General features: G+C 40.6%; 1 protein-coding gene across 1 annotated transcript; it reads right to left on the reverse strand.

The window, feature by feature from the left end:
• Positions 1-434: 434 nt before the first annotated feature.
• Positions 435-27,074, reverse strand: TMEM165 (transmembrane protein 165). Its single transcript, XM_069457443.1, has 6 exons — positions 26,673-27,074; positions 13,714-13,939; positions 7,166-7,341; positions 6,501-6,683; positions 1,919-2,024; positions 435-1,189 (listed from the first exon to the last, which is right to left on the reverse strand). The coding sequence occupies exons 1-6, from the start codon at positions 26,871-26,873 to the stop codon at positions 1,113-1,115; spliced, it is 969 nt and encodes a 322-aa protein (XP_069313544.1). The 5' UTR covers positions 26,874-27,074; the 3' UTR covers positions 435-1,112.

Raw genomic sequence — 27,074 nt, forward strand, 5'->3', positions numbered from 1 at the left:
TTCCAGAACATATCAAGCTGGGAGACAGCAGCCGTTATGCTACTTGGGTAGAGGAGTCGTCACGTGAGAATATACTTAAATTAAGTTGCTGTGAGAAAATGAGGTAGTCTTAGCATAATGAATGATCGTAGGCTCTGGAATTAAACTGTCTCCTTTGACTCTGTGCTCTGCCATGTAACCGTGGGTGAGGTGCTTTTTCTTTTTTTTAACCTTACATTACCTACTAATTACCTCATAGAACTGTGAAGGTTAGGGCAGTGCTTTAGAACAATGCCTGGCTCCTGTTTAGCTACTTTAGGTGTATCTCAAATATTTACTGTATCAGTGTTTTTAGATCAATTTTAAAAAAAGGGTCTATCAGTGTTAATACTATTTTGACAAATTAGAAGGTTACGAACTTGTATAACACACAAGGAAAAACAAGCACTGGTCATACCACTTTTATTTACATTGTATCTATGTTACATTGTCCAACATAGAAAAAATATGAATACGTTCATAGTATTCTCTTTTAATTTGGAAATTCCACATTGTCAAATATTGACTGACTGACTGTATATTGGGCGTCCTACCCAATTAGAAAAGAAAAGAGGAAGAACGGACCTTGCAGACAGTTCTTGTGTCGTATTATTGAAGTTAACAGTAATACCATATTTGTCCCTCTTTTTTTTAAACAAAACCTAATTTTAAAAAGACTGATGATTAAATTACTGTTTACTGGCTCAGGGAAATGTTTTAACAATAGAAATTCATTCTTTCCCCGAGAAAAATGTTAACATCTTAAAACACCTAAGTGATCAAGGAGAAAATTTATAGTGCCGAAAGAAAGTCAAGTGACAGAGCGCACTGCACAATGGTTCTCTGCATCCCGAAACAAACTGTATGAACGTAATTGTGCTGGAGAGAAGAAAAATCCACTTAGAAGTCAGGTTTCTTTTAGAAGCCCACGTTCCAAATAGAATCAATGATTATCTCTTTAGACATGATACTGTCATTAAGTGGGTCAAACTCACAAACCAGTGCTACAAAATACAGTGTCTTCCATCACTTTGAGTTGTAATGTACACTATGTGCTTTTCCCTATCTTAAACTAAATACAGATGCATAGCTTGTTAAAAACCAGAATCAGGACTTATAAATAGTGCAGAAAATGCAAATGCCAAAAAAACGATGCCTCCTATGATTGTCACTGGAAGAGAAAAGAAAAAAGTCAAACATGGCAAATTTTCCTGTACCTTGATACTATACCAAATTATGAGGGAGCCAATGAGGTGGCCTATTATTCCAATGTAGTAAACTAACCTTGAAAACAAAACCATTTAAACCCCATTTACACAGCAAAGAACAATTAACATGCTTGACTCTGAACAGTAAGAGTCAGTTTCTTCTCTAGCACTGTTCGGAGAACATTAAATTGAGACAGTGCTCACAAGCAGAACTGTAACTAATCTTAACACCCAATTATAAACAGGAATGTTCAGCAGCTTTCTGAGACTCTAATTAGTCCACCTTTAGACCTAACATTGATAGCTGCATAGATTTTCAGCAGAATCAGTACATATGGTCTCTACCTAAGATTCCCAGTCTTATATATAAGACATGTTTTAAGGCCAAAAATTTCTCATATTTCCACATGATGACTGTTTTACAGACTAAGATAATATGCTAATAAAAAGGTGCTATGAATTCAATAATGCTTTTAGATGAATTGAATTTGTATTTTACTAACTTATACACGTGGGAAAACCAGTACATGTTTGCAATACCCGATATAATACCTCTAAGAAATGATAATTATAAAGACGAGGTACCCTTTAGAAGTAACAACCTAAATCAAAGCTGACACCCTTTGTTCTAATCTCTCAGTGAGTCTAAAAAGTTACATGGTGTTTGCTTTGTAATTGAAAAACAGACTTACCAGTTCTGACGGAGATTTTTTGTGCTATCATTCTTCCTCCAATGACTGCCAAGCCAGTGCATAAGCAATGTCCCACGGTCCCACCCACTGCCACGCCACAGGGGTCCTGGAAGCGAGCACAACTAGCATTAATTTAAAACCGAATCTGAAACTGCCACTTGAGAAAGGCAAACATTAAGAAGCACTCAAAATGGAGGTCAACAATAAAAAGCGTAACTGCTTGTAAAAATTCAGGTGTATAACAAATTTATGAAAGGTGTTAGGTGCTTAAAGGAGTATGTACCAGTCGTAACTAAGACTACACCTAAAAGTTGAAAAAACTCTAATCAATTTGTGAAGTCAAAATAATCCTGATGAAATAAGGCTAATTAACCCTTTTAATGGTTATTAAACTTCATTCACAGGCAGCATAGCGCACTCGTGACAAGTGCTAGGGAGAGCTCAGCTGGACATCTGTTCCCTAAGGCAGAGTTTGCTACTGTAAGAACCTTTGCAGTACAGGATGACTACGCTTCCGGAGAACAGAAACCCGGCCGCCTCCTCCTCCACTGCATCCTCAGTGCCTTTAGCCCAGTGCCAGCAACGAAGTGTTTATCCAGTGAACTGCTACCAGAGCAAAGGAGGCACTCAGACCGGGGGAGGGGAGTGTCAGTTAAGGTTTTCCAGAAAAGACAGCCCTGAAAGAACAAGCGGGAGTTAGCAAGAGGATGTGATTTTCTTTTGTGGGGGAAGGAACATGGTTAAGTAGAAAGCAACAAGCCAAAAAGTGAGAGACAACTGTAGAGCACTTCACCAATTCTACAGCGAACCAACGAGTCACACCCAAGAGAGGAGTCCATCAAGGTAAGTGCGAGCCAGGTCATGACAGACCCTATGAACCTGGAGTTTAGATTCCGTCCCGAGACACGGGTTGGTTTTTAGCTGGGGAGTGACAGAACAGACTGACGCTTGGAGAGTCTCGTGGAAAGAATGAGCTGAGGGGACACGGGACTGAAAGCTGGGTGAGCGAGTGGAATGCCGCCACGCAGCCCTGGTAAGAAACACCTGTGGCCTGGAGTGGGCTGGGTGACTAGAGGCAGAGAAAAGCAGATGGATCTGAGAGACAGTAAGGAGGCATAATTAATACGCCTCCGTGACAACTGAAAATGATAGGTGTTAGGAAAGAAAACTCGGGCATGACATCGAGTTTCTCCCCCAGAATGAACTGTGGTAAGAGCAGTGTGATAAAAAGGTAGAAGTAGTGGAGAAGGGGTTTACAGGTGCCGACAGGAGTTAAAAGTGGAGAAGTTCAAGAGTCAGTTGAATTGGACAGTGAAGGAACTATGGGACGGAAGGTAACGGTCCTGGGAGAGAACGCAGGAGGAGAAGGTAGTGACGGCACGGTCCGGAGGCAGGCAGCATTCCAGGGCTGACCGGGGAGGAGTCACCAGGAGACTGAGAAGGTGGCCCGGCAGGCACTGTCCGTGGCGGCAGTGAACTCAAAGCCCCCAGTCGGCAGCAGTGACGCGGGAATGGCCTGGGCTCAGCGTGCAGGAAATCGGAGCTTGCTCCACCCCAGCTCGCCCGTCCAGACTGCAGGAGGCAGGGGAAGGGTGGCGTCTGGAAGAGAAGCTGAAGGAAGGAAAAGGGCTATTTTTTTTTTTTAAGATGAGAAAAAAGCATTTTCAGACTAAAAATGCTTCCAAAATTGAGCTGGGAGAAAGGCAAAATGTTAAGCTTATTGTGAACAGGAATACAGAGGACAGGGCCCAAGAACCCGGACACAGGAGAGGGAGGGGACGGAGACGGAACTGCTGCTGCTCTCTGGGAGGTAGGGGGTAGCAGCTGCAGAGGCTGAGGAAACGGAATTGGTTTGAAGCATCTACTGTAAAGAATGGAAAAGTGGGACTACGCTTCCCAAATTCTATTTGTGTGTTTTTGGGGTTTTTTTAGAGACACGAATTCGCTTTGTTGCCCAGGCTGGAATGCAGTAGTGTGATCACTGCAACCTTGAACTCCGGGGCTCAAGCAATCCTCCTGCCTCAGCCTCCCAAGTAGCTGGGACTACAGGTGTGAGCCACCATGCCCAGCTATTTTTTTTTTTTTTTTTTTTTGTAGCGACAGAGTCTTACTACGTTGCCCAGGCTGGTCTTGAGCTCCTGGCCTCAGGAGATCCTCCTGCCTTGGCATCCCAAAGTGCTAGGATTACAGGCGTGAAACACCACACCTAGCCTATTTGTGATTATAATTTCAAAAATTGCTACCCCAAGAAGATGGTTTCATTCTATCTGAAAGTGATACTTTTGAAACTTCTCCTTCCCCTTCTTCCTTTTTTGGCCTAGTACCCATTACCATCTCAGAGGACCCTAGGATTCTGTGCAATCCAACCTGGAACATTAAATCATGTTGAAAGCAGAGATAAAATTGCAGATTAAAATGGACTAGACTACTGCATGGTTCATACAAAAAAATACCCAAAAAAGTAGGAATATTAAGGAAACAAAAAAGTACAGGATTTACTTCTGCCCTTTAAGAGCTCATTAACCATCCCTGCAGCACTGGCAGTGCGGAAGGACGGCTCACGATGCCTGTGCGGTGTCAGAAACTGTACTGCGCTACCTGCGTTATCTTATTCCATTCACAGAACAACTTGCAAACGAGGCGATCCCGTTTTCAGACGAGGGAGTGCAGGGACGTGCTCCAGCCCAGCCAGCACACGCCACGCTAAATGGGTGGACCAGGGAAGTCCTGTGCCTTTCACAAATCACTCTATGCCACACAGAAGAGCATATAAGAAAAATGAAAGGCCGGGTGCCGTGGCTCACACCAGTAATCCTAGCACTTTGGGGGGCCAAGGTAGGAGGATCACTTGTGATCAGGAGTTCAAGACTAGCCCTGGCCCCCATCTCTACAAAAAAATAAATAAATAAATTAGCTGTGCGTGGTGGCACACGTCTATAGTCCCAGCTACTCAGGAGAGGCTGAGGCAGGAAGATCACCTGAGCCCAGGAGTTGGAGGTTGCAGTGAGCTAATATGATCCACTGCACTCCAGCCCACGCAACAGAGCGAGACCCTGTTTCAAAAAGCCCCCCAAACAGAAGAACGCCCTGCAAAGAAAATGAAAACGTGATTCTGCCATCACGGCAGCTCACCCCAGCCAGCATCACGACAAATGGTCACTTACTTTCAAGTCCCCATTCTGGCAACCAGAAAGCCAGTAAAAGGCCAGAAATCAAGAAGAATATATGGCATAGCCATTGAAGTGACATTTTTAAAAAGTTTGTTTTATGGAAATCAAATGAAAAATAGTTCCGTCTTTTCCCAAAATACAGCATTTCTGAGGCTTTTCTGACGAAATAGCCTTTCCCAACTATCTCAGTCCTGGCCCTCAAACTACAGCGTACGTTAAGAAATTTGTTCTTTTATGGTAGACAGTTCCAAGGAGTTAGAAACAATTTCAATCTAATAAAACAGTATAATGTGATATCAAAACAGATACGAAATAATATTAGTTAAGATCAGGAGCCTGAACAGCAGCAGCGGCGGGATTCTACTCCACGACCACCGCCTCGGTGAGTCCTGGCAAGCATTCGAGAACCATGACAGACTCCTCATGTAACGCTTTACCATTCGCCTCCACAGGAAGAAAGATTGAAAAACAAACCGCCAACAGGTATCTTTTAAATAAGTGGCATTTAAGAACTACAAACAAGATAAACAGAAAGGCTACAGTAAGGCAGACAGCCTCGCGTCTAGTCCTTGCCCCTGCCACCAACCAGCTTATGTCCTCAGACAAGTCGCCTCATCTCCTCAGGCCTCAGGTTCTATCTATCTGGAAAGGCTACAATGAGAGGATCTGAAGACTTAACAAAAATTCTCTATACAGAAACAAACAAGCCATCCATAAGGGCAGTACTCAAAGGTACTGCACTGTAAACGTTTTGATTTCCTAAAGTCTTTTGTTCATTTTATATTTTAAAAGTAAACCTTTAAAAATTTCTCCAAGGCATCAAAATGATGTTGAAGAGTAAAACATTCCAAGAGCTACATAGAAATTTGTAAATAAGTGAACCATTTCTTTTCTGCTAAACAGGGTATTTTTATACTTCCATTAAGTTGCAATAATTATTTTATAAATAGCCTGTGCAACATTCAATTATTTCTTTAGTATAACAGGAGAGCCAAAAGTTATACACTTTTAAGGCTTTAGGTACTTATTGCCAAATTGGCCTTCATTATTATGCAAATTTATATTCTGAACAACTATACGAAGGAAAGTTATAAGGTAAGAAAGAAAAGCAAGCCAAGAAAACAACTGCCCCAGCAACTTTTTGACAAAACCAAAGGGAAAAGGAGTCAGCAAGATGAGTGAAAAGAGACCAATTAAAAGTCTGGATACAAGAATTTCATCTGACTGGTAGCAGAAGCTGGGAGAAGGTCAATTTTAGAGAGTAGCAGGATTGTCAGATGTAAAACAAACAGTCTAGCACATGAAAGAATGTCTTGGCCCACTCTGTGTCCAGTATTTTCTGGAGCAAAGTTAACATTAATTGTGTTTAGTTTCAATACAAAAGCAAGTCTTCTCTCAAATTTGTCACTCACCTCTCTAGCTGCCAGGACAATTGTAGTTAGTTGAGAGCGATCACCCCATTCTGCTAAGAATGTTAACGTCAGTGCTTGAACGAAAACGGGTGAAATAAAATGCAGCCACTTTTTCTGAGGTATCGTCGTGCTTGTACCCGTTTCAACATCTCCTGGTCCATTTAAGAGTTTGGTTCGTTGAAACTAAAATAAAAAAAAAAAAATGACATTAATCCCAAGAAGCAAATCAAAATAGCGCAAAATCACTTAATCTTTCTTTTTAAAAGTGTTTAAATTCTATGGAATGTGCTCCACGGAAACGAAACTATATCTATGTGACCCCAAACTTCCCCTGACCCACTGGTCTCACAAAGCAACAAATGCTACATTCTCAATTCTTCATTCCTCCCCAGCAAAACAAACATCATTTACTGATCACTTACTGTCCTAGATACTATGGAAGAAACGTGAAATTACACAGCACAGTTGCTGTTTTGCAGGAGTCTATCATCCGTCTAAAAGAGTTGAGAGCCTGTGTTTAGCGTGAATCTCTCAGCTTCCTTCTACCACATTCGTATTAACCCACAGTCATACTGCAGCCAGCTGTAAGAACAGACTCTAAGCTAAATAAGCTATTTTTGTGTAGTCCACACATACCCCACAGATGTGGCCATGCTACGACTTACTTCTTCATCTTTCTTCTTTAATTCTGCTTGAACTTCTTCCAGTTCCTCTTGACCCTCATCAGGGCTCATCTTTAAGCCTTCCCGAAGCATTCTAATGCCAAAAATGGCAAATAATGCAGTTGAAACATAGTATGTATACACCCTGGGGATGACTGTGGTGGCATAGCCAAACAAAACTGCAAGAAATGCAAGAGCATATTTGTTAATTAGCATGGATCACAACCACCCAAAGGAACTCCAGAAATCGTAATTTATTACTAAGGGAAAAATGGTTCACATTAGAATTAATCTAGTATGTAATAACCTTAAATAATTCCACTTCCTTCCCTTCTACCATTATTGAACCCTTAGGTCTAGCCAAGGACCTAACACAGCTTACCAAGAAACCAGTGGTCCCGCTGAACATGGCATGCCTTCCTCAGAGACCTTGAAGAAGACACTGAACTCCCTTCCAAACATGTCCAGCCAGGGACTGGCTTGCCACTTATGTCATGCAGGGCATAGTGCTTGAGGTAGAGGGGTAGCTTTGATGCCCTCTAAAGAGCCCAACGTTTTATAACCTGGAAGCTATACCACTTCCATATGTAGGTGTTATTTCTTCCTCACAAACCTTTAAATTATAAACCAATATATTGAAGAATCATGACAATAGCAGGATTCAAATTCTACTCCTTTGTAACTATTTAAAATAAGTATATCTTATGAAAGAAAACTAAAAATTCCTTATACATATATTAAAATGTTTACAGTAGACTCAAAATTATTCAGTAGTATTCCTTCCTATTGATAAGGAAAGACAATTATGTAAGTTATAAAAAAATGATCCTTACAAAGACATCAAGAATGCAAATCCTAACTGTGAAACACAAGTGCTTCAGTAATTAAAACTTACAAATGAAAAGGCCAAAGGACCATACATATAATAAATGCAACTACTCTTTACTTCACCAGTTTTTAATAAAATGGGTACACTTATAAATCTGCCTAAACATCAAATGTATAACTACATATGTAAACTAGTCCCTACTACATTACAAAATGAGAATTTTACAATTATGTTTAGAAATGTAGCAAACTTATGCTTATGTGCATATCTACATTTGAATTACATGTATATTTATATTTGTACATATGTATGTGTGTACACACACACACACACACACACACACGATAGAGGCATATGTATTTTCTAGCTCTGTGTACTGAAAGGGCCAAGCAGCACAGACATCTTAGTAACAAAGAGCCCACCCTGCACCCAGATCTTGGGTTTTAACACCATTCTCCACTAAAAGGCTCCTCAAGGCTTCTCAGAGAAATGGCCAATTTCAAGACTGGGCAGAATAGGTTGCAAGATGAACCTGCAATATCCTGTCTAAAGTAAGAAAGAGCAAAAACAAATGATGGGAGCATGTCACAAAGACACAGAGGCAGACTGGAGAAGCTGCCACTAGCCCAATCTGGAATAATTTACTCAACAAAACAGTTAAATTATTATAAACCACTGAAAAAAGGAATGAATTTGTCTACACTGGCAGCAAACAGACAAACAAATGGAGAAGAGGAGAGCTCTTGCTTACAGTAGAATGCCAAGGCTCACTGGTAAACCTGGAAGAAGTCCTGGAATTAGACAGTCATTTTGCAGAAATCAACGGAAGGTTTAGATCATCAACTGATGCTAAATCTATGGGGAAATGCTGATGAGGAATAGGGTGTTTGTACTGTCTTAGAGTATCTCCCTACAGACTGCATATTAGTTGCAAGGGAAGACAAAGACAGCATACAAGAGAAATTTTCATTGGGTGATCAAAATTAACATTATCAATGAGGGATAAATGGACACCATATGCTTCCAGATGGGACACTCTCAAAGGGACACAAAATCACCTATGCAGTTTTGCATAACCTCAATGTAAAAATGAGGAAATAGGCCAGGCGCGGTGGCTCACGCCTGTAATCCTAGCACTCTGGGAGGCCGAGGCGGGTGGATTGTTTGAGCTCACGAGTTCGAGACCAGCCTGAGCAAGAGCGAGACCCTGTCTCTACTAAAAATAGAAAGAAATTTTATGGACAACTAAAAACACATATAGAAAAAAATGAGCCAGGCATGGTGGCGCATGCCTGTGGTCTCAGCTACTCGGGAGGCTGAGGCAGGAGGATCACTTGAGCCTAGGAGTTTGAGGTTGCTGTGAGGTAGGCTGACACCACGGCACTCACTATAGCCCGGGCAACAGAGCGAGACTCTGTCTCAAAAAAAAAAAAAAAGAGGAGGCCGGGCGCGGTGGCTCACGCATGTAATCCTAGCACTCTGGGAGGCCGAGGCGGGTGGATTGCTCGAGGTCAGGAGTTCGAGACCAGCCTGAGCAAGAGCGAGACCCCGTCTCTACTAAAAATAGAAAGACATTATATGGACAACTAAAAATCTATATACAAAAAATTAGCCGGGCATAGTGGCACATGCCTGTAGTCCCAGCTACTCGGGAGGCTGAGGCAGTAGGATCGCTTAAGCCGAAGAGTTTGAGGTTGCTGTGAGCGAGGCTGACGCCACGGCACTCACTCTAGCCTGGGCAACAAAGTGAGACTCTGTCTCAACAAAAAAAAAAAAAAAAAGAGGAAATATCAGATAAACACAAAGTGAGGAACAGTCCACTGGGGGAGGTGGAGGAAACTATATTCTCCAAAAAATGTTGATGTCATAAAACACATTTTAAAAGGATAGGGAAATATTTCAGATTAAAAGACTAAAAAGACGTAACTAAATGCAATACATGATCTAGACTGGATCCTGTACTGGCGGGGTAAAGCACTGCTATAAATGATATTTTTAGGTCAACTGACAAAATATGGTTGATAAAGTATCAATATAGCTAAAATGTATGTATATGTACATATTACCTATAATTTGTAACTATAAATTATATGTACACAATGTCTACAGATTATATGTATACATATATGTAGAATTTTATTTAGATAGAGCGAACACAAAAGCTAAAGCAAAGGTGGGAAAATTTCACAATAGGTTAATCCAGTGAATGTATATAGGTGTTCCTTGTACTACTTTATTTTTGCAGCTTTGTAAATTTAAAAATTATATCCATAAAATGTTTTAAAAGTTTTAAAAAAGTGTTATTTAGTGACACTTACAATCTTGCCTTTTCTGCTGTGACAACTCTATCGAGAACAAAAACCTATCTGGCATCACAACTTTGTTTCTTCTTCCCTTGGTTACTGTCCCCCATTTCCTCTTTCTTTGGAAGCCTTTCTTCTGACATTCAAACACTTTATTGGCAAAGGTAACTAAAATTAATATTTTGATTTTTTCAACAATTTCTAAATAATTTAAGAAGGTACTTATAATTCTAAGTAAAAGACCAACATGTATGAGAATATTCATGTGATAAAAATTTTAGAAAAACTTTTGATATACTTGATGGTTTCTAATTTTCTGCTTTCAGCAAAATCAACAGAAGATCTTACTGAGTTGTCAACTGTTAAGTCATTAAAAATCACTTTTGATGACAAACCAGTATGTGATTTTTAGCACGTAAGTCAGGAGAGTTCCGAACTCAGTGACATGGCTATAACAAAATTCCTTCCCATCTGCTTACTTCCGTGAATAAAATTTCTCAGCCCTCACACCTGTCTTTTTCTGGCCAGTGAGTACATACCTCCCCTTACATCTATTTTTTTTAAAAAAGCTTCAATGTTAATGCAAACCCTACTTCATTCTAGCAGGTAAGCAGTATTCATTCATGGGTACATAAACTAATGTAAACAGCTCATCTCATTAAGAGAGGTATTTACAATTTTAAAAAATGTTTAATTATTTAAATTTGTGATATATTTGCTTTGATCAACTGTGTACTAATAACTATAACTCAATCCACAGAGCTAACATTTAGAGATTAACAAAGGAAATTTCCAACATCTTAAAATTTAATATTACTTGCATATTTTTATTGCAAGTAAGTATGATGGGGTAGTCCGCAAAGGATTTTGAAGCAAAAATTTATAATCATAAGGGTAAAATTCTGTGAGGAAAGCAAATAAAAATAATAATTATAAGAAAATATAGGCCGGGCGCGGTGGCTCACGCCTGTAATCCTAGCACTCTGGGAGGCCGAGGTGGGCGGATCGTTTGAGCTCAGGAGTTCGAGACCAGCCTGAGCAAGAGCGAGACCCCCACCTCTACTAAAAATAGAAAGAGGCCGGGCGCGGTGGCTCACGCCTGTAATCCTAGCACTCTGGGAGGCCGAGGCGGGTGGATTGCTCAAGGTCAGGAGTTCGAGACCAGCCTGAGCGAGACCCCGTCTCTACTAAAAATGGAAAGACATTATATGGACAACTAAAAATCTATATAGAAAAAATTAGCCAGGCATAGTGGCGCATGCCTGTAGTCCCAGCTACTCGGGAGGCTGAGGCAGTAGGATCGCTTAAGCCGAGGAGTCTGAGGTTGCTATGAGCTAAGCTGACGCCACGGCACTCACTCTAGCCTGGGCAACAAAGTGAGACTCTGTCTCAACAAAAAAAAAAAAAAAAAAAAAATAGAAAGAAATTATATAGACAGCTAAAAATATATATAGAAAAAATTAGCCAGGCATGGTGGTGCATGCCTGTAGTCCCAGCTACTCGGGAGGCTGAGACAGGAGGATTGCTTGAGCTCAGGAGTTTGAGGTTGCTGTGAGCTAGGCTGACGCCACGGCACTCACTCTAGCCTGGGCAACAGAGTGAGACTCTGTCTCAAAAAAAAAAAAAAAAAAAGAAAATATAAATTTTCAACTGGTAAAGCGTTTGTGTTTTTTTAATGGAATGATGGTGATGGTAGGTATCAAATTATTAATGCTATTTCCACTCCACTGGTGTATTTTAAAATACCATTAAGTTTTATTTTACAAAATATGCCAAAAATTAGGTATTTACAACTCCTTAAATTTAAGATGAAAAATTTTAGGCAACTTTTATGTGAGAGTTGGATATATAATTTTTCAAAATTATTTTAGAGAATATACAAGGAAAAGGTCTGAAGACCACTGATACAGATTATTTTAAAAAGTACAGGTGGAAAAAAAAAAAAAACAAAAAAACAACCACAACAAAAAGTACAGGTGAGAAGAGCTGTCACGGTCCCAGTGGCCAGCAGACTCACAGCAGGCGACAGCTGAGGGACAGGAGCTGAACACATAGAAGGGGTGGGAGAACTGAGGGGCGGGGGTCTAGAGGAGGGGTGGGTGCAGGCAGAGAAGGCAGCCTTGTGGGTGTCTTCACAGCTGCCAGCCGCAGCCACAAAGTTCTCTGAGACTGTTAAACCCATGCCAGATAGTGACTTTGCCATCTGAGGCTCTCTCCACTTTTCCCATTTCCTATAATCAAAATTCGCTTCTGACGAGCAAATTATGTTCTCATTGTGAAATATGAACAATGCCCATACTAATTTCCAAAATGTGAAAGGTATTCAAATGATTTTCACCATTAAAATACTCATTTATATGTGTAAAAATACATACACTTGAACAAGCAGCCAGAATAGAAACTGTTGTGTTCTTTACGAAACGTGTTTCACAATGATAAATCTAAGGCGTGCTGAGGGAAGAGAGGTGAATGAGCACTCTAAATACAGCATCTCATTAATACAGACCATAGCCCTATGAGGTGGGTATTATCTGCATTTGACAGACGGGGGAACTAAAGCTCAAAGAGGTTGTTAAGTACCTTATCATTAGGCTAATCCATGGCAGAGTGTAACACTCAAACCCAGGTCTGATTCTAAGGGGAAAGCTCACTATTGTCCACCAAACCATGTGGCTTGGGGTGGCTTTAGAATCAGAGAGTAAACTTTGTTAATTTTTTTCCTTTTCTTTTTTTTAAGATACAGGGTCTCGCTCTGTTGCCCAGGCTGGTGTGCAGTGGCGTGATCATAGTTCACTGGAATCTTGAACTCCTGGGCTCAAGCGATCTTCCCGCCTCAGCCTCCCAAAGTGCTGGGGTTACAGGCATGAGCCACTGCACCCAGCCTGTTCAGTTATTTTAGTGTTAGGTTTACTTTCTTATGCTCTAGTTCTTTAAAGAAAGCAAAGCCTATAAAGTAGTAGTAAATCAAAAAGTAACAAAAATGGAGCCTAAGAATGTTTCACCCCTTGCCATAATGGGTAACAATAGCTTAATAAAACACAATGCACTGAAAATTACTTTTAAGTTATTATTTCCCAAATGTCTTTTAACAGAAAAACATGCAATTCTCTGTGGTTTCTTGGGTCCTATTCTAAAATATGGAATATAAATATTATTTCCCTGTCTGAAAAGAAAAAAAGTTGAAACAATAAAAGGAAAGATAAAAACCCCAGTGAATAAATGAGTCTGTAATCTTGGTTCTGAATAGGTAAAAATCTTATTTAAAAAGTACAACCTGGTTTTTAGGAATTTATGTACTGAAACCATTTGCTGCTTACTAAAATCTAGAACAGAAAACAATTTCCAACATAACAACACTCAATGCCACACACCATGCTTTCCCTTTGACTCAGCAACTCATGGGGGAAGAGCACACTCACCTGATAAGCAGGTCATCAGGCCCAAGGCAAGCATCGCGCCAGCCAACACGGTCAAACGGTTATAGCGCATCGCCATGATGGCTGCTATAAAAAACGTCTTATCACCCAGTTCAGATACAATGATAACTGATATGGCGGCAACAAATGCATGGATAAACCCCAAGTTAGTTTGAGAGGCTGGATCTTCTTTATTGGTGTGAACTGGGGCTGGTGGCGTTAATCCTTTCTGAAATTAAAAAAAATATACATCTGTTACTTTTTGGAAAAAAATCATTATTTAAAATTCTTTTATTTTGCATGTGAATAAGATTGTTTTTATTTTTTCATCAAGGTCATTAGACATATTGACTAATCAATTTGAAAGCCATTAGTAATGACAGTATGACAGTAACTCTGACGATGGCTGCTACAGGTTGAGCATACCTTATCTGAAATGCTTGGGACCAGAAATGTTTCCAATTTCAATTTTTTTGGATGTTGGAATATGTGCATTATAGTTGAGCCATTCCTAATCCGAAAATCTGAAATCCAAAATGCTCCAAAAAGAATTTCCTTTTGAGTGTCAACACTCAAGAACTTTTGGATTTTGGAACATTTTGAATTAGGGATACTCAACAGATATAATGTAGATCTATGTATGATTCTCCAAAACAATTTGAAAAGACCAGCTATATCCATGAATTAAAATTACCTTATTTTCAAAGTATTTGTGATTTGAGATTTGGTTCTTAGCTGTCTCATTCAAATTTTAACTAGTAACTTGGGTGGAAGACCCAGGCATGTTTATCAAACAGTGACATTAAGCTGAGAGAAATTTCATTAACACTTTAAAGGACAGAGGAGGACCTAGAAAGCTCTCACCAGGATGGAACATGAGTTGGCTCTCGCTAAAACAAGGTTTAATGTAGCTGGATGTATGGACGGTCCTATGCTGTAGTATACAAATATCCTAGAAGGCAAAGTGGTTTAATAAAAAAGACAAACCAGAGTCTTGGTTGGCATTAGGCTGAAAATGTGATAAGGCTCCAAAAAAAGCAGGAAGCACTCTGCTTTAAGGAGTTAGTTACAAGTTCAATATTATTCTGTGCTACTTAGCCTTCCCCAGAGTTGTGTATGTGGTTCTGAGGCGCCACACTCTAAGAAGGCACGGCCTTTGAGAATCACCAGAGATGATGGAAAAGAGAGTCTGGAACCAGAGACTGGCAAGTCACTCCTGAGGCCAAACCTAGCCTGTGAGCGCGAAGAATATTTTTAATACATTGTAAAAAATAAAAAGGAAGAGAGAGAGAGGGAGGGAGAGAGGAAGGGAAAGAGGGAGGATGGTGTGTGGGAGGACAGATGAAAGGAAGGAAGATTATGCAACAGAGACCTTATGTAGCCTGGAAATATGTGGCCTGAAAAACCTAAAACATTTACTGTCTGGACCATTACAAAAAGTTGCTAACTTGGCTCTAACACAATCCCATGAGGGACGAAGAAGGGACAGGATGTCTGTGTTCCAATAATTGGGAAAGTCTGTATGTGAGTCTATTGCTCTGTCCACTCTATATGGTCCTAAGAGCAGAATCAAACGTTAAAGGTAGCAAGTTTAAGCTTAATAGCAAGAAAAGATTTCCATCTCGACAGAGCCAGCTGAAGCTGGAACGGACTGCTAGAGGAGGTGGTAAATTCTCTTCTCTTCTCTTCTCACGGCCTGAGTTCCAGAGAAGGAAACTACCACTTACAGGAAATGGGCTAGACAAGTGGTTCTCAGCCAGAGCAATTTTGTCTCCCAGGGGACATCTGGCTACATTTGGAGACATTTTGGGGGTTGTCACAACTGAAAGGGAACTACTCACATCGAGTGGGTGGAGGCCAAAGATGCTGAGAAATATCCTACAATGCACAGGACAGCCCCTCCACAACCAAGAACTATCCATCCAAACGTCAATAGTTCTCAGACTGGGAAACCCTGGGCTAGATACATCACTTCTAAAGGTTTCTTTCTATCCTAATTATTTTTTAATTAACTTTAAAGCTATGAATCTCTACAAACCTAGAAGATAAATAGGAAAAAGAAACCCAAAAACATAGTCATTTCGGACAGGGGGAAAACAGGTACTGGTAAAGGCCCCAGTCAAACATCAAAGTGAAAATAAAATTCTGAATTCCTACTGTTCATGTCATTCCTTAATATATAACACAAGCCTGACTCCAAATTTCACAGTAAAGATCAGAAAAACTTAAGCATCACCTTTAAGGCTAGAATTCTGAGCTAAATATTGGGGAAATTTAACAATTCAGAAACTATCTGCTGGATGAAGCACGCACACCACGGGCTTCTGCTTTCTCTCCGTTACCACAGCTCCATCTGTGCTCCTTCCACTCTGATGTGCCTTTAAAAATGGGCTTCCTTTCTCTTCCATACCCTGTGAGTATTAAGCATCCTAAAAAACAAAGGCATTTCAACTCAGCTCTCCCTAACACTTTTTCCTCCTGGATATACTTTTTATATGAAGAAACTTCATTGTAAAATTTTAAGATCTGAAATCTAAGAAAAATTTTAGGAATAAATATATACCATTTATGATCACGTAGCTCTAAGCTCAAACTGGAAATGTTTACTTTTTAAATCAAACATAATACTAATCACAACTACATATTCTCATGGTTTTATAATTCCCAGCCATAAAACCTTGGCCACATTATTTAATTAATCTCTGTTCTTCTGTGAAATGTAGAGATAAAATCTGCCTTAAGAGTACAGTCGTGCACATAACAACATTTTGGTCAATGATGGAACACACAATAAATCCCATAAGATTTTTTTTTTAAGGCTAGACAAGTGAGGCAGCGAGTGGAGAAAGAACAAAGGAATCTGTAACTGGTTGTGATCAATTAGTTGTAAACACCACTGCACTCAGACCAGCTCCCATAAGATCTTAATATCGTATTTTTACTGTACCTTTTCTATGTTTAGATACACAAATACCTACTGTGTTACAACTGCCTACAGTACTCAGTACAGTAACATGCCACTTAGGTTTGCAGCCTAGCAGCAATAGGCCATACTATATAGCCTAGGTGTGGAGTAGACTATACTGTCTAGGTTTGTCTGAGTACACTTGTATGATGTTCACACAATGACAAAATTGCCTAATGATACAATTGCTTAATGCATTTCTCAGACTGTATCCCCACCATTAAGCAACATATGATTGTAAACCAAAAAAACTATATATTCTTAAAACCTTCCTATATATAGAACACAAGAAAAATCAACCTACAGCTTTTGTTACATGTTAAGCCAGCCCTGGATGGCCAAAATCATACTGGTAAACAACCAACCACGGTGATAAGAACTTAAAAAGTATCAGGGTACTGTGAAAATAGAAAATTTTTTAAAATTAAAATATTAACAGGATTAAAAAATCTTCAGTTATCATACATTTATCGCTCACAGTGTGCAAGGATCATCTCCTTTGTCTCATTCACCTTCACAGTAACATGGTGAAGGAGGCTCTGGAATCAGACTGCCGGGGTTCATATCCAAGGCATCGTCAGTTTCTGTGTGACACTGGGCCAGTAAGTACACTTCCCTATGACTCAAGTTCATCTGCAAGGTAGGCGCCACCTGCATCTGACAGAGTTGTTGGGAGGATTAAATTAAATTAAACAAATAAGGCCCTTTGGGATGATGCCTAGTATACAGTAAGCACTCTATATTAAAGTTTTTGTGGCACCACACAATATGACCAGCTTAATCTTCCTGAAACTAATTTCATTATGTTACTTCACTGTTTAAGAAACTGTAATGATGTTTTTACACCTAGAATATTGGTGTAAAGTCCAAATACTCATGGTAACTATCCAGCACTTCTCATCTAATCACACACCAGTTCCCAAAATGAACCTTGTCCACCATCCTGACAGATGAGCCAGAGCATCACCGTCTAATAAAAAATGATGCAAGCCACAAAGATGAGCCACACAATGCGGTTTTACATTTTCTAGTAGCCATATTTTTAAAAGTGAAAATAAATTATTTTTAGTAACATTTTATTTAACCCAATATATCCAAAACACTACTATTTAAATTACAAGCAGCATTCTAAAAATTACTGAGATGTTTTAACATTCTTTTGTTCATACTAAGTCTTCAGACTCTGGTGTGTACTTACCGCACATCTCCACCACCAGCCTAGATCAAGTGCAGCACGTGACTCAGGGCCACAGCACTGGGCAGTGCGGCCCGAGGGCATGCCAAGCTTTTGCTAACCACAAGCCTTCAGTCCAGCCCTACTTCCCCTCCTACTTCCTTTTTATCATTCCCCTATTCATCGAGATTCCTCAAGCTCTAACACAAGTAGATCCTCCTGAGCAAGGACTATCCAAGTAACTCTAGCCCTTAATATCCTGCCCCCATAAAATAAAACAATGTATCCTGTGGGCGATAAAGTCATGGCTGGTGCATGACAGAAACAAAGTTTAACATAGGAACATTCAAAGAGTTGATCATTTTGTATTAAAAACATGTATCAATGTAAGGCTATCATTCGTAATAAAAAAAAGACAAAATAACAAAATGTCCATTAATAGGAAACTAGTTAAATGGTAGATCCAAGTAATGGAATATTATGCAGCTAAAATAAGAATGTTCTGTATGTACTAATGTGGAAAAGTCATTAAGATAATTTGTATGTATATTATGTATATGCATGTATGTGAGTGTGGGAGGAGCGGTGTAGGCAGGTACAGCACGTACACAACTGTAAATGCACACCAAATCTCAAGATTCAAGTTAATAATAGGTCTTTCCAGGGAAGTAGTCAGCATGACTGCAGGGGTCGGCGAACTTTTTCTAGAATAGAAGGAAAAGAGACATACTTCTCACTCTCCATTCTTCACCTTCTTAATTTTTTTTTTTTTTTAACATGCACATTATTACAGACACTTGTGCACCACTTCAAAACCTCTTGACCTAACTTCTTACTCCAGCTATGGGAGACCAGTTTCTTCCAGGCTGTTTCTGGCTTCAGGCAGGTCCAATCAGAAAGCACTGCTCTGCACTTACCCATTCACTACCTGGGAGTACGGGGGCGTTAAACATCTGTGTGGCAATCTTTGACCAGCAGGGAAGGCAGTTTTGAGATTCCCCTCATAAGGCTCCTGGAAAGTTTCAGTGGGATTCAGTATCAGTCACTCTTAAGTGGCTAACTTGAAAATACACCAAGAGTATACACATTTACCTCTTTTCTGGACTGATGATGAGAAAGATAAATTGGGCCCAGAATGAAAATCCTGTATGTTTATGGGCTAACTTAGAGGCAAGAGGGAAGCCCTTAAAGGTTTCTGAGTCCAAGACATAAATTCGACTCAGCCACTGTGATCAATAAATAATCAGGACACACAGAGTGGAGAACACGATCCACTATACCAATTAGCTGGAGGTCAGCTGTGCAAGACTGAAGTTGAGGACAAATTAGAGAAGGAAAGGATTCTGCACAAGAGGGAAAGAAGAAACATCAACAGACCTTTAAAGGTGGTGGGGGGAGAGGACCAAGGATGGTGGTGAGGTTTTTTTGCCTGGCTGACTGGGAGAAATATCAGTATTCCTAAAAGGTTATGTGGGAAGGAGTAGGAGGTTGGTTTCAGACATGTTCAATTTGAGGTGATAAAAGCATTTCAAATGAAGGTTTCCAAGAGATCATCAGAAATGGGTCACCAGAGTTTAGGCTAGGACAGCCTCAAGGTATGTACAATACAGTTCTCATTTAACATCCCGGATAGATTCTTGGAAACTGACTTCAAGCAAAATGACATAAAATGAAACAAATTTTTCCTTCTTATCAACATTGTAATGAAATGATGTTGAAGAAAAATGTCATTCAAGGACCTTCTGTAAGTCATTTCACTTAAAGTCACAGTTTCCAAGAACCTACTTGAGGACAGTGAGGATTTACTGTATCTGGTTGCTGGCAGCCTAAATTTATCAGCTAGAGCTTTGCAAGTAGATGAGATTTCCAAGGGGTAAGGCAAAGAGATAAAGTTCAAAAAAATGAGCCTTAGTCTTTATTTAGGGAAGAAGGTGGAAGGAGGAAAAATGGGGAAAAAAAAAAAAACACAACTGTCTTAGATATGTAGAGCATTAGGCAGTAGGTAAAGCACCACAAACGGTCAAGGTAAGAACAACTATGACTCACTGAGCTACTAACTAGATGACAGGTATTTTCATATACATTGTTTGACTTGATACTCAAAAAACTTAAGAGCTGTTATCCCAAATTAACACCCATTAGGGGAAACTGAAGCCAAATAGGCTTAAATAATTTTGCCAAGTTCATATAGCTGAGATGGACTCTTAAAAAAGTGGAGAGTTAACAGTGTCAAATGAGAACTGGAAAAGATCCCTGAATTTAGCAATTCACTAGGTTACATGTCTCCTTCAAAAACAGAATTTCAACAAAAAGGCAGGACTAAAGCCAGATAATGAAAGACTAGAGAAAAGTGAAAAAGCAGCTAACCCCCTAGTTAAAAGTTTGGTTTATAAAACTGAAAAAAAGAAGCTAATATAGTCAAGTAGAGTTAAATGAATGACCTTTTTTTCCCTTTCCCAAAATAGGAGAAACCGGTGAACATGTGTAAGCAAGTGGAAAGGAACCAGTACAAAGTGAGAGAATAAAGGTATTAAGGAAGTCAGAAGAAAACAGGAACATGGACATAGAGAGGAGTACCGGAAAGGACGATAGTTTTGTCCAAAACATGAAAAGCACAGAAAGCATAGGCAAAGAGGCGATTATTTAGATGCATACAGAAGGTTCAGATGCAGTGAATTCCAATTTTGATATCCCACTATTCAGGTACACAGTGCTGTACCATAGTAAGTAATGAAATACTAATGTTTTTCTTGATATACATACCACCATTTCAGTATTTTAACGTCTAAAATACAACTTATTTTACACCTTGAGAGCAGGATCAACAATTTGTAATTAAAAAAAAAAAAATTTGCTGAATAAAAGTCTTCTCTACTGAAAGCTAAAATTTTAATTCCAAACTGAAAAATTATTTTTAAAAAATAGGAAAAAAAGTATCCTCATATGAAAAGCATTCTCTTATAGTTTCATGATCCTCAAGAAGAAAATTAATATCGACAAAGAAAAAAATAACTCCTAGTCTAGTTCTAGAGTTCAAATGAACACAAATTGACTGTATTGAAATTGATACAGATACCTGCATTGGAATCTCCATCTATACTAGATGAAACCAGAGATGAAGATGCTTTCTTTGAAACAAAATCTACAGCTTGCTACCAAGAAAAAGAATGATGTCCCTGCAAAAACAAAAACAAAAACAAAGTTGCTCAACAAAAGTTATTAAGCAAGAGGTGAGATTATTTGAAGATGAAGGAGTCAGGAAAATGCTTAGAATTAGCTTTTAACTGTCTCCTTGACATTACTTCCTGATACAAAGTCAGGAAAAACTGTTTCAAAAGCTGTAAAAATGTGCACAAAAATACACATGCAACTTAAACAATGACACCAGGGGTAAAACCTGATTACAAAAGATTTCATTTAAAATTAGAGATAAAATTTTATTGTAAATTTTTACTATCAGGTCTTTATTTGTAGACGGTTTTTTAAATATTTTATTAACGTTACTTGCTAATTCACATTAGAATATATATCTAACAATAACATTTTATTGAATATATTTTACTTTATAGACAGAATCTCGCTCTGTCAGTCAGGCTGGAGTGCAGTGGTGCAATCAGAACTTACTGTAGCCTCAAACTCTGGGGCTCGAGTGATCCTCCTGTCCTGGCCTCCTGCCGAGTAGCTAGGATTACAAGCAAGTGCCACCCCGCTAATTTTTAAAAAGATTTTTCCGTAGAGATAAGTCTCACTATGTTGCTCAGGCTGGTCTCAAATTCCTGGGCTCAAGGGAACCTGGCCCCCACCTTGGCCTCCCAAAGTGCTAGGATTACAGGCATGAGCCACCTCACCTGGCCACATTTTAATTTTAATGAATGTTTAATAACTTTATTTTTATTATTGCTTTATAATGTATTTATGGATTTAGATACAAAGTTTATTAAATGTATTTGGTTTCACTGATTTTTTTAATGAATTGTTTTGAAGATAGAACATACCACCAAATAAATTCAGTAACATAATAATTTCATTCTGAGAAGGCAATTATGAGTAGGAGTCCTCATACCTGGTGGCCTCAATCTTAGCTGTGAAGAGACTAGAATTAGGTGGTTGGACTGGATGGAGTAGGACCGCAATTCAATGAAAATGAAAAAAGGTTTAACATTTTCTGTGGAAGGTGTTCTCACAGTTAAAACATAACAAATAGAAGAAAATGCCAAGAAACAGTAAAGTAAAAAATATGATAATAAGAACTTGTACTGGGCCAGGTGATAAGATGTTGTGACAATATTTATTAATGGTGCTATGCAACCAGAGTAGTTCTTTGGACTTCTAGAATATGCAGTAAATTATAAATACTTTATAAAAGCAAGGATCAAAGTAATCAACAGCATTTTTTCCCCATGGGTTTGTAAATTGGGGTTTAATCCTGACTAGTAAATTCAGAGTGAACTTCCTCAACTTTTTAGATTATAGAGAAAATAAATACCCAAAGCAGAAAGCCCTGCTCGAAGTTCAGTTACTTCCCTTTAAAATTTCCCTGTAAGGTACAACTACATTTTTATAATGTACCTTCCACCTGAATGCTTACCAACCAAGGAGAGAGATTTCCCCCTGCATTTTCAGAAGTCCACTAGCACAATGGCATAAAAAAGGTTAAACTTAAATATCCTACCCTTTTAAAAGATCTATTGCATGTAACTGCAAAGCAAATCAGGTGAAACTCAGACATTCAGCAACGCTGAACCCTTCCTTACATAGCTGTTAAACTGTATTTTGATCATTTCTTACCTCCACCAAGTGGACAAAAAAAGCAAATGACACTTCTATATACTTTAGAAAACGTGAAAGAAAAAAATCTTTCACCATTCAGTAGTATTGCAGATAGAGGAAAAAGTACTTGAGCCATATCAAAAACTTACATGAAAATATAATTTAGACAAGACAATTATATTGTGCTATAATATAGAAGAAATTAGAATAAATGCCTAACTAAAAAGAACCTCAACAAGAACACATGAAAATATTAAAGGGAAAAATCCTATCATATTGTACCTGCCCCTTCCCTCCACATCTCTACTTTTAAAAACAAGGATCCTTAAGACCACTTAAAAATGGTCACTGGACACGTTTCTACCACTGTGGCCTCATTTTTACATGGCTACATTTTTCCCAGCTGCCCTAAAGGGTTTTGATAGCTATACCGATGGCAATTTCTATCTTTAAAATCATAAGATGACTAAAACTTTGATGAGATGCCTGGAAAGTTACACTCTCAAGCACCAAGTTTCTTAACTCCCAATAGGCATTGTTTTAAAATAAACTTCCAATACTGAGTTAAATGACAGAGGGCTAAATGATGAACACTAAGAGTCAACTTCATGAATCAGCATTTCAGCAGTGGTCATGTCAAGTACGGTCAGCTGGGCCCGGGACTGACAAGCAGAGCAGTGGGAAATGGAGCCCCACTCCTGAAGGCTGGGGGTGGCGGGGCAAGCAAAGGGAAACCCACTCACTACTCTGTCCCCCACCAGTGGACTAAACGCCCTGGCTTCTCATCATGTTAAATGACTCACACGGCCTCTTCCCAGTTCTTCATGAAGCTGGGAAAAGCTGGGTTGAGAGGGTGAAAAAAAAAAAAAAAAAAATAGACTTACACTTCTTGTACACCTCTGACCTGACCTGCACATCTCTCTGTTATCATGGGACATTGATTACTCACAAGTTCTAACGCTTTTGATCTTTTCTTTCTTTACTTTTTATTTTAAAACTTTACCAGAGGCCGGGCGTGGTGGCTCACGCCTGTAATCCTAGCACTCTGGGAGGCCGAGGCGGGTGGATCGCTCGAGGTCAGGAGTTCGAGACCAGCCTGAGCAAGAGCGAGACCCCCGTCTCTACTAAAAATAGAAAGAAATTAGCCAAAAACTAAAATATATAGAAAAAATTAGCCGGGCATGGTGGCACATGCCTGTAGTCCCAGCTACTCGGGAGGCTGAGGCAGTAGGATCGCTTGAGCCCAGGAGTTTGAGGTTGCTGTGAGCTAGTCTGATGCCACGGCACTCTAGCTTGGGCAACAGAGTGAGACTGTCTCAAAAAACAAAAAGAAGCCGGGCGCGGTGGCTCACGCCTGTAATCCTAGCACTCTGGGAGGCCGAGGCGGGTGGATCGCTGGAGGTCAGGAGTTCAAGACCAGCCTGAGTAATGAGCGAGACCCCGTCTCTACTAAAAAATAGAAACAAATTATCTGGACAACTAAAAATATATATAGAAAAATTAGCCAGGCGTAGTGGCACATGCCTGTAGTCCCAGCTACTCGGGAGGCTGAGGCAGTAGGATCGCTTAAGCCCAGGAGTTTGAGGTTGCTGTGAGCTAAGCTGACGCCACGGCACTCTAGCCAGGGCAACAGAGCGAGACTCTGTCTCAAAAAAAAAAAAAAAAAAAAAGAAAACCAAAAAAAAACCAAACCCAAAAACACAACTTTACCAGAGTCCTAGAATTAACTATATAATCAGTTGAAATTAAATTTTCTAAACCAACACCAATCCATGAATGGATATAAACACATTTCCAGGCAGCAGATGATAAATTTCTTAAATTCCATGGAGGGAATACTTTAGCAACAACAACAACAAAAAAAAAGGTTGGATAAATATTATTAAAAATAGTTGTTTTTCTGGTTGAGTTTGTTTTACAGCCACTCTTTCCATAAAGGTATTTAATAGCTGATATGAACCTGAGATGCAAACACTTCAATTCGTTCTTAGAAAATTATTTAATAAATGCCAAGAACAGGCAGGGTCTTATGGAAGAGACAAAGCAGCAGCAGCAGCCACAGCCATGCTCTCAGGACACTCACAAGCTAGTGGGGGCAGATAAGGCATGTGAGCAACCTGCAAGAACCTAAAGTAGCAGGATGCCTGTGAGAACATGCCCCAAGACAGAAACAGAATGTTAACCCCCTGGAGCCCAAAAAAGGGGAAAGGGAAAGCCACACATCAGGATCAAAGACCTACATCAGTATACTATACAATAAACCATTAAAATTCATTAATGAACTAAATAAAATAGTTTAAAAGAGTTCCTGTATGATATAATGAATGCTAATAAAACCTCCTAAGGCACAGAGATCCAGATTCTAATTCTGGTTCTACTGAGAACTAGCGTCTAGCTCTGTGACATTAAAATAGTACTCTTTCCAAACTTAGGTTTCCTCATCTATAAATGAGAAATGGTACCTGCTCTACCTGCTTAACGCGCTGTTGTCAGTATGCAATTGGCTCACAGAATCTTAACTTCATGATAACTTTAAATCTCAGCTTCCTTCCCCCACAGGAATCTCCTAATAGGTAGTCAGTTATTTAACTTCTTCCTGAGTACTTCCAGTAAGGAGAATGTCATTATTTCTCAAGATCGATTACCACATTTGGGTCAGCTCTAATTCTTAGAAAATACTTGCCTAAAACCACGATCAGCCTCTCGGAAATGTGCATCCTCTAGTCCTACACAGAACAAAAACAAAAAACTGGAAACACCTAACAAGGGTAACATGCAACGACATGAAAAAAAGAAAAGTCATTTATTCAGAGGAGAGAGAATCACTTTCAACCAGGAAATCTCAGGAAAGACTTCACAGAGAGTTGGTAATCCACTGGTTCTTGAAGGTGGGAAGGGTTATGCCCCATAAGCTCTAGGTCTTTTTTGAGGAAGTCTTTTGTTAGGGAGAGAAGCACATGGCAAGGGAGCACAGGGCATGTCCCAAGAGTTCCCGAAGCACATCCTTTTTTGAGTATAGCATATGAGTAAGGGAGTGGTGGCTGGAGGTCAGCTGGAGCAAAGTTATTAAGAAACCTGAACATCAACCTGCTAAAAAGGCAGGATTGAAATCAGCAGGCAGGAGCAATCACCGAGCACTCCTGACAAGACGGCAATTCGATGTTTAGGAAGATTAGTTGAGTGGAGATCAGCTGGACGCAGCCTTGGTGGGAGTAGGGGGCCGAATGCCAAACCGGCCCCTACTAGGAAAGACTAAAGAGGTTGGAATTCAGGAGTCAAAATTGGAAAAGGCTTTGAGAAAGCCCAAGACTGGTAGAGGGAAGAAATTTTAACACGCTGCCACTGCCAAGTAACTAAGAAAGGAGTGATTCTATTAATACAGATTAAGAAGTTAATTTACATCTAAATAAAATAGAGGATTCTGATTTACTTATAAATCTAGTTTTGGCACCTCTCGCCGCTGCAGCACTCTGTATAGTCCAAGACTGATTCTTCCTCTGCGTTCCTAAGGGCTATTTCCTGCAAGCCAAAGCACGTTTTTAAGAAGTGAGAGTCACGGTTCATAATCCATACTTATTTGGCAAAAACCACAGGTCATGCCAAGCTGAATTCGGGTAAGCAGTTTTGGATAAACTGTTTCAACGATGAAATGGCCCATGTGATTATCCTCAGGGAATTACAAAAAGCCTCCCAGCTGCCTTCCGTTAAAAACTTTCTACTTGGGGTGAGTATTTCCAGCAACCCTATGACACATCTGATCAATAACACGCCCATTCCCGAGCAGCATCCCGGTCCTCCGGAACTAAAGGCTGGCGGAGGGCTCCCTGTGGGCTCTCCCTCTCCCTTCCCCCAGAAGGAGCCGGCGAGGCCAGGCCTCACCAGGAAAGCGGAGACCATCGCCTTCCACCCGGGAGCAGGGGCCGGGCTCCCCTCCCCCTGCCCGCGCCCAGGCGGAAGGCGGCGCTCCCGGCGGGCCCGAGCCTGGTACCCGGCGCAGCCGGCTCCGCAGCCTCGCCCGTCCCATCCCCCGCCGCCCCGGCCCGGCTCGCTCACCTCGGCCCGGGCCGGCTCGGGGCCCTGCACGGCCGCCGGCTGCGGCTGCAGCTGCTGGGCCGGCGCCGGCGGTTCTTTGTTCCGGTGGCTGAGGTCCTCGTCGGGGCCGGCCCGGACCCCGGCCCACAGCAGCGGAACCAGCAAGAGCAGAAGCAGCCGCGGCGCCGATGCGCGGCCGCTCCCCCGGGCCGCGGCCGCCATCCCGCCCGCCGAGCCGGCCGCGCACGAGCAGCGCAGGGGGAAGTGCCGGCGCCGGGAACTCTCGCCCGAGCCGCCTTCGCGGCGCGTCCCTCACGCCTCGCCGCCGCCGCTCAGGGGACAGTCGGCACCATGCGGCAGACGGGAGAGGCGGGCCGGAGGCGCAGGGCAGGCCGGCGTCCGCGGCCGGCAGCTCAGCCCTCC

The sequence above is a fragment of the Eulemur rufifrons genome, chromosome 24, assembly GCF_041146395.1.
Source record: "Eulemur rufifrons isolate Redbay chromosome 24, OSU_ERuf_1, whole genome shotgun sequence".
NCBI classification, from domain to species: Eukaryota; Metazoa; Chordata; class Mammalia; order Primates; family Lemuridae; genus Eulemur; species Eulemur rufifrons.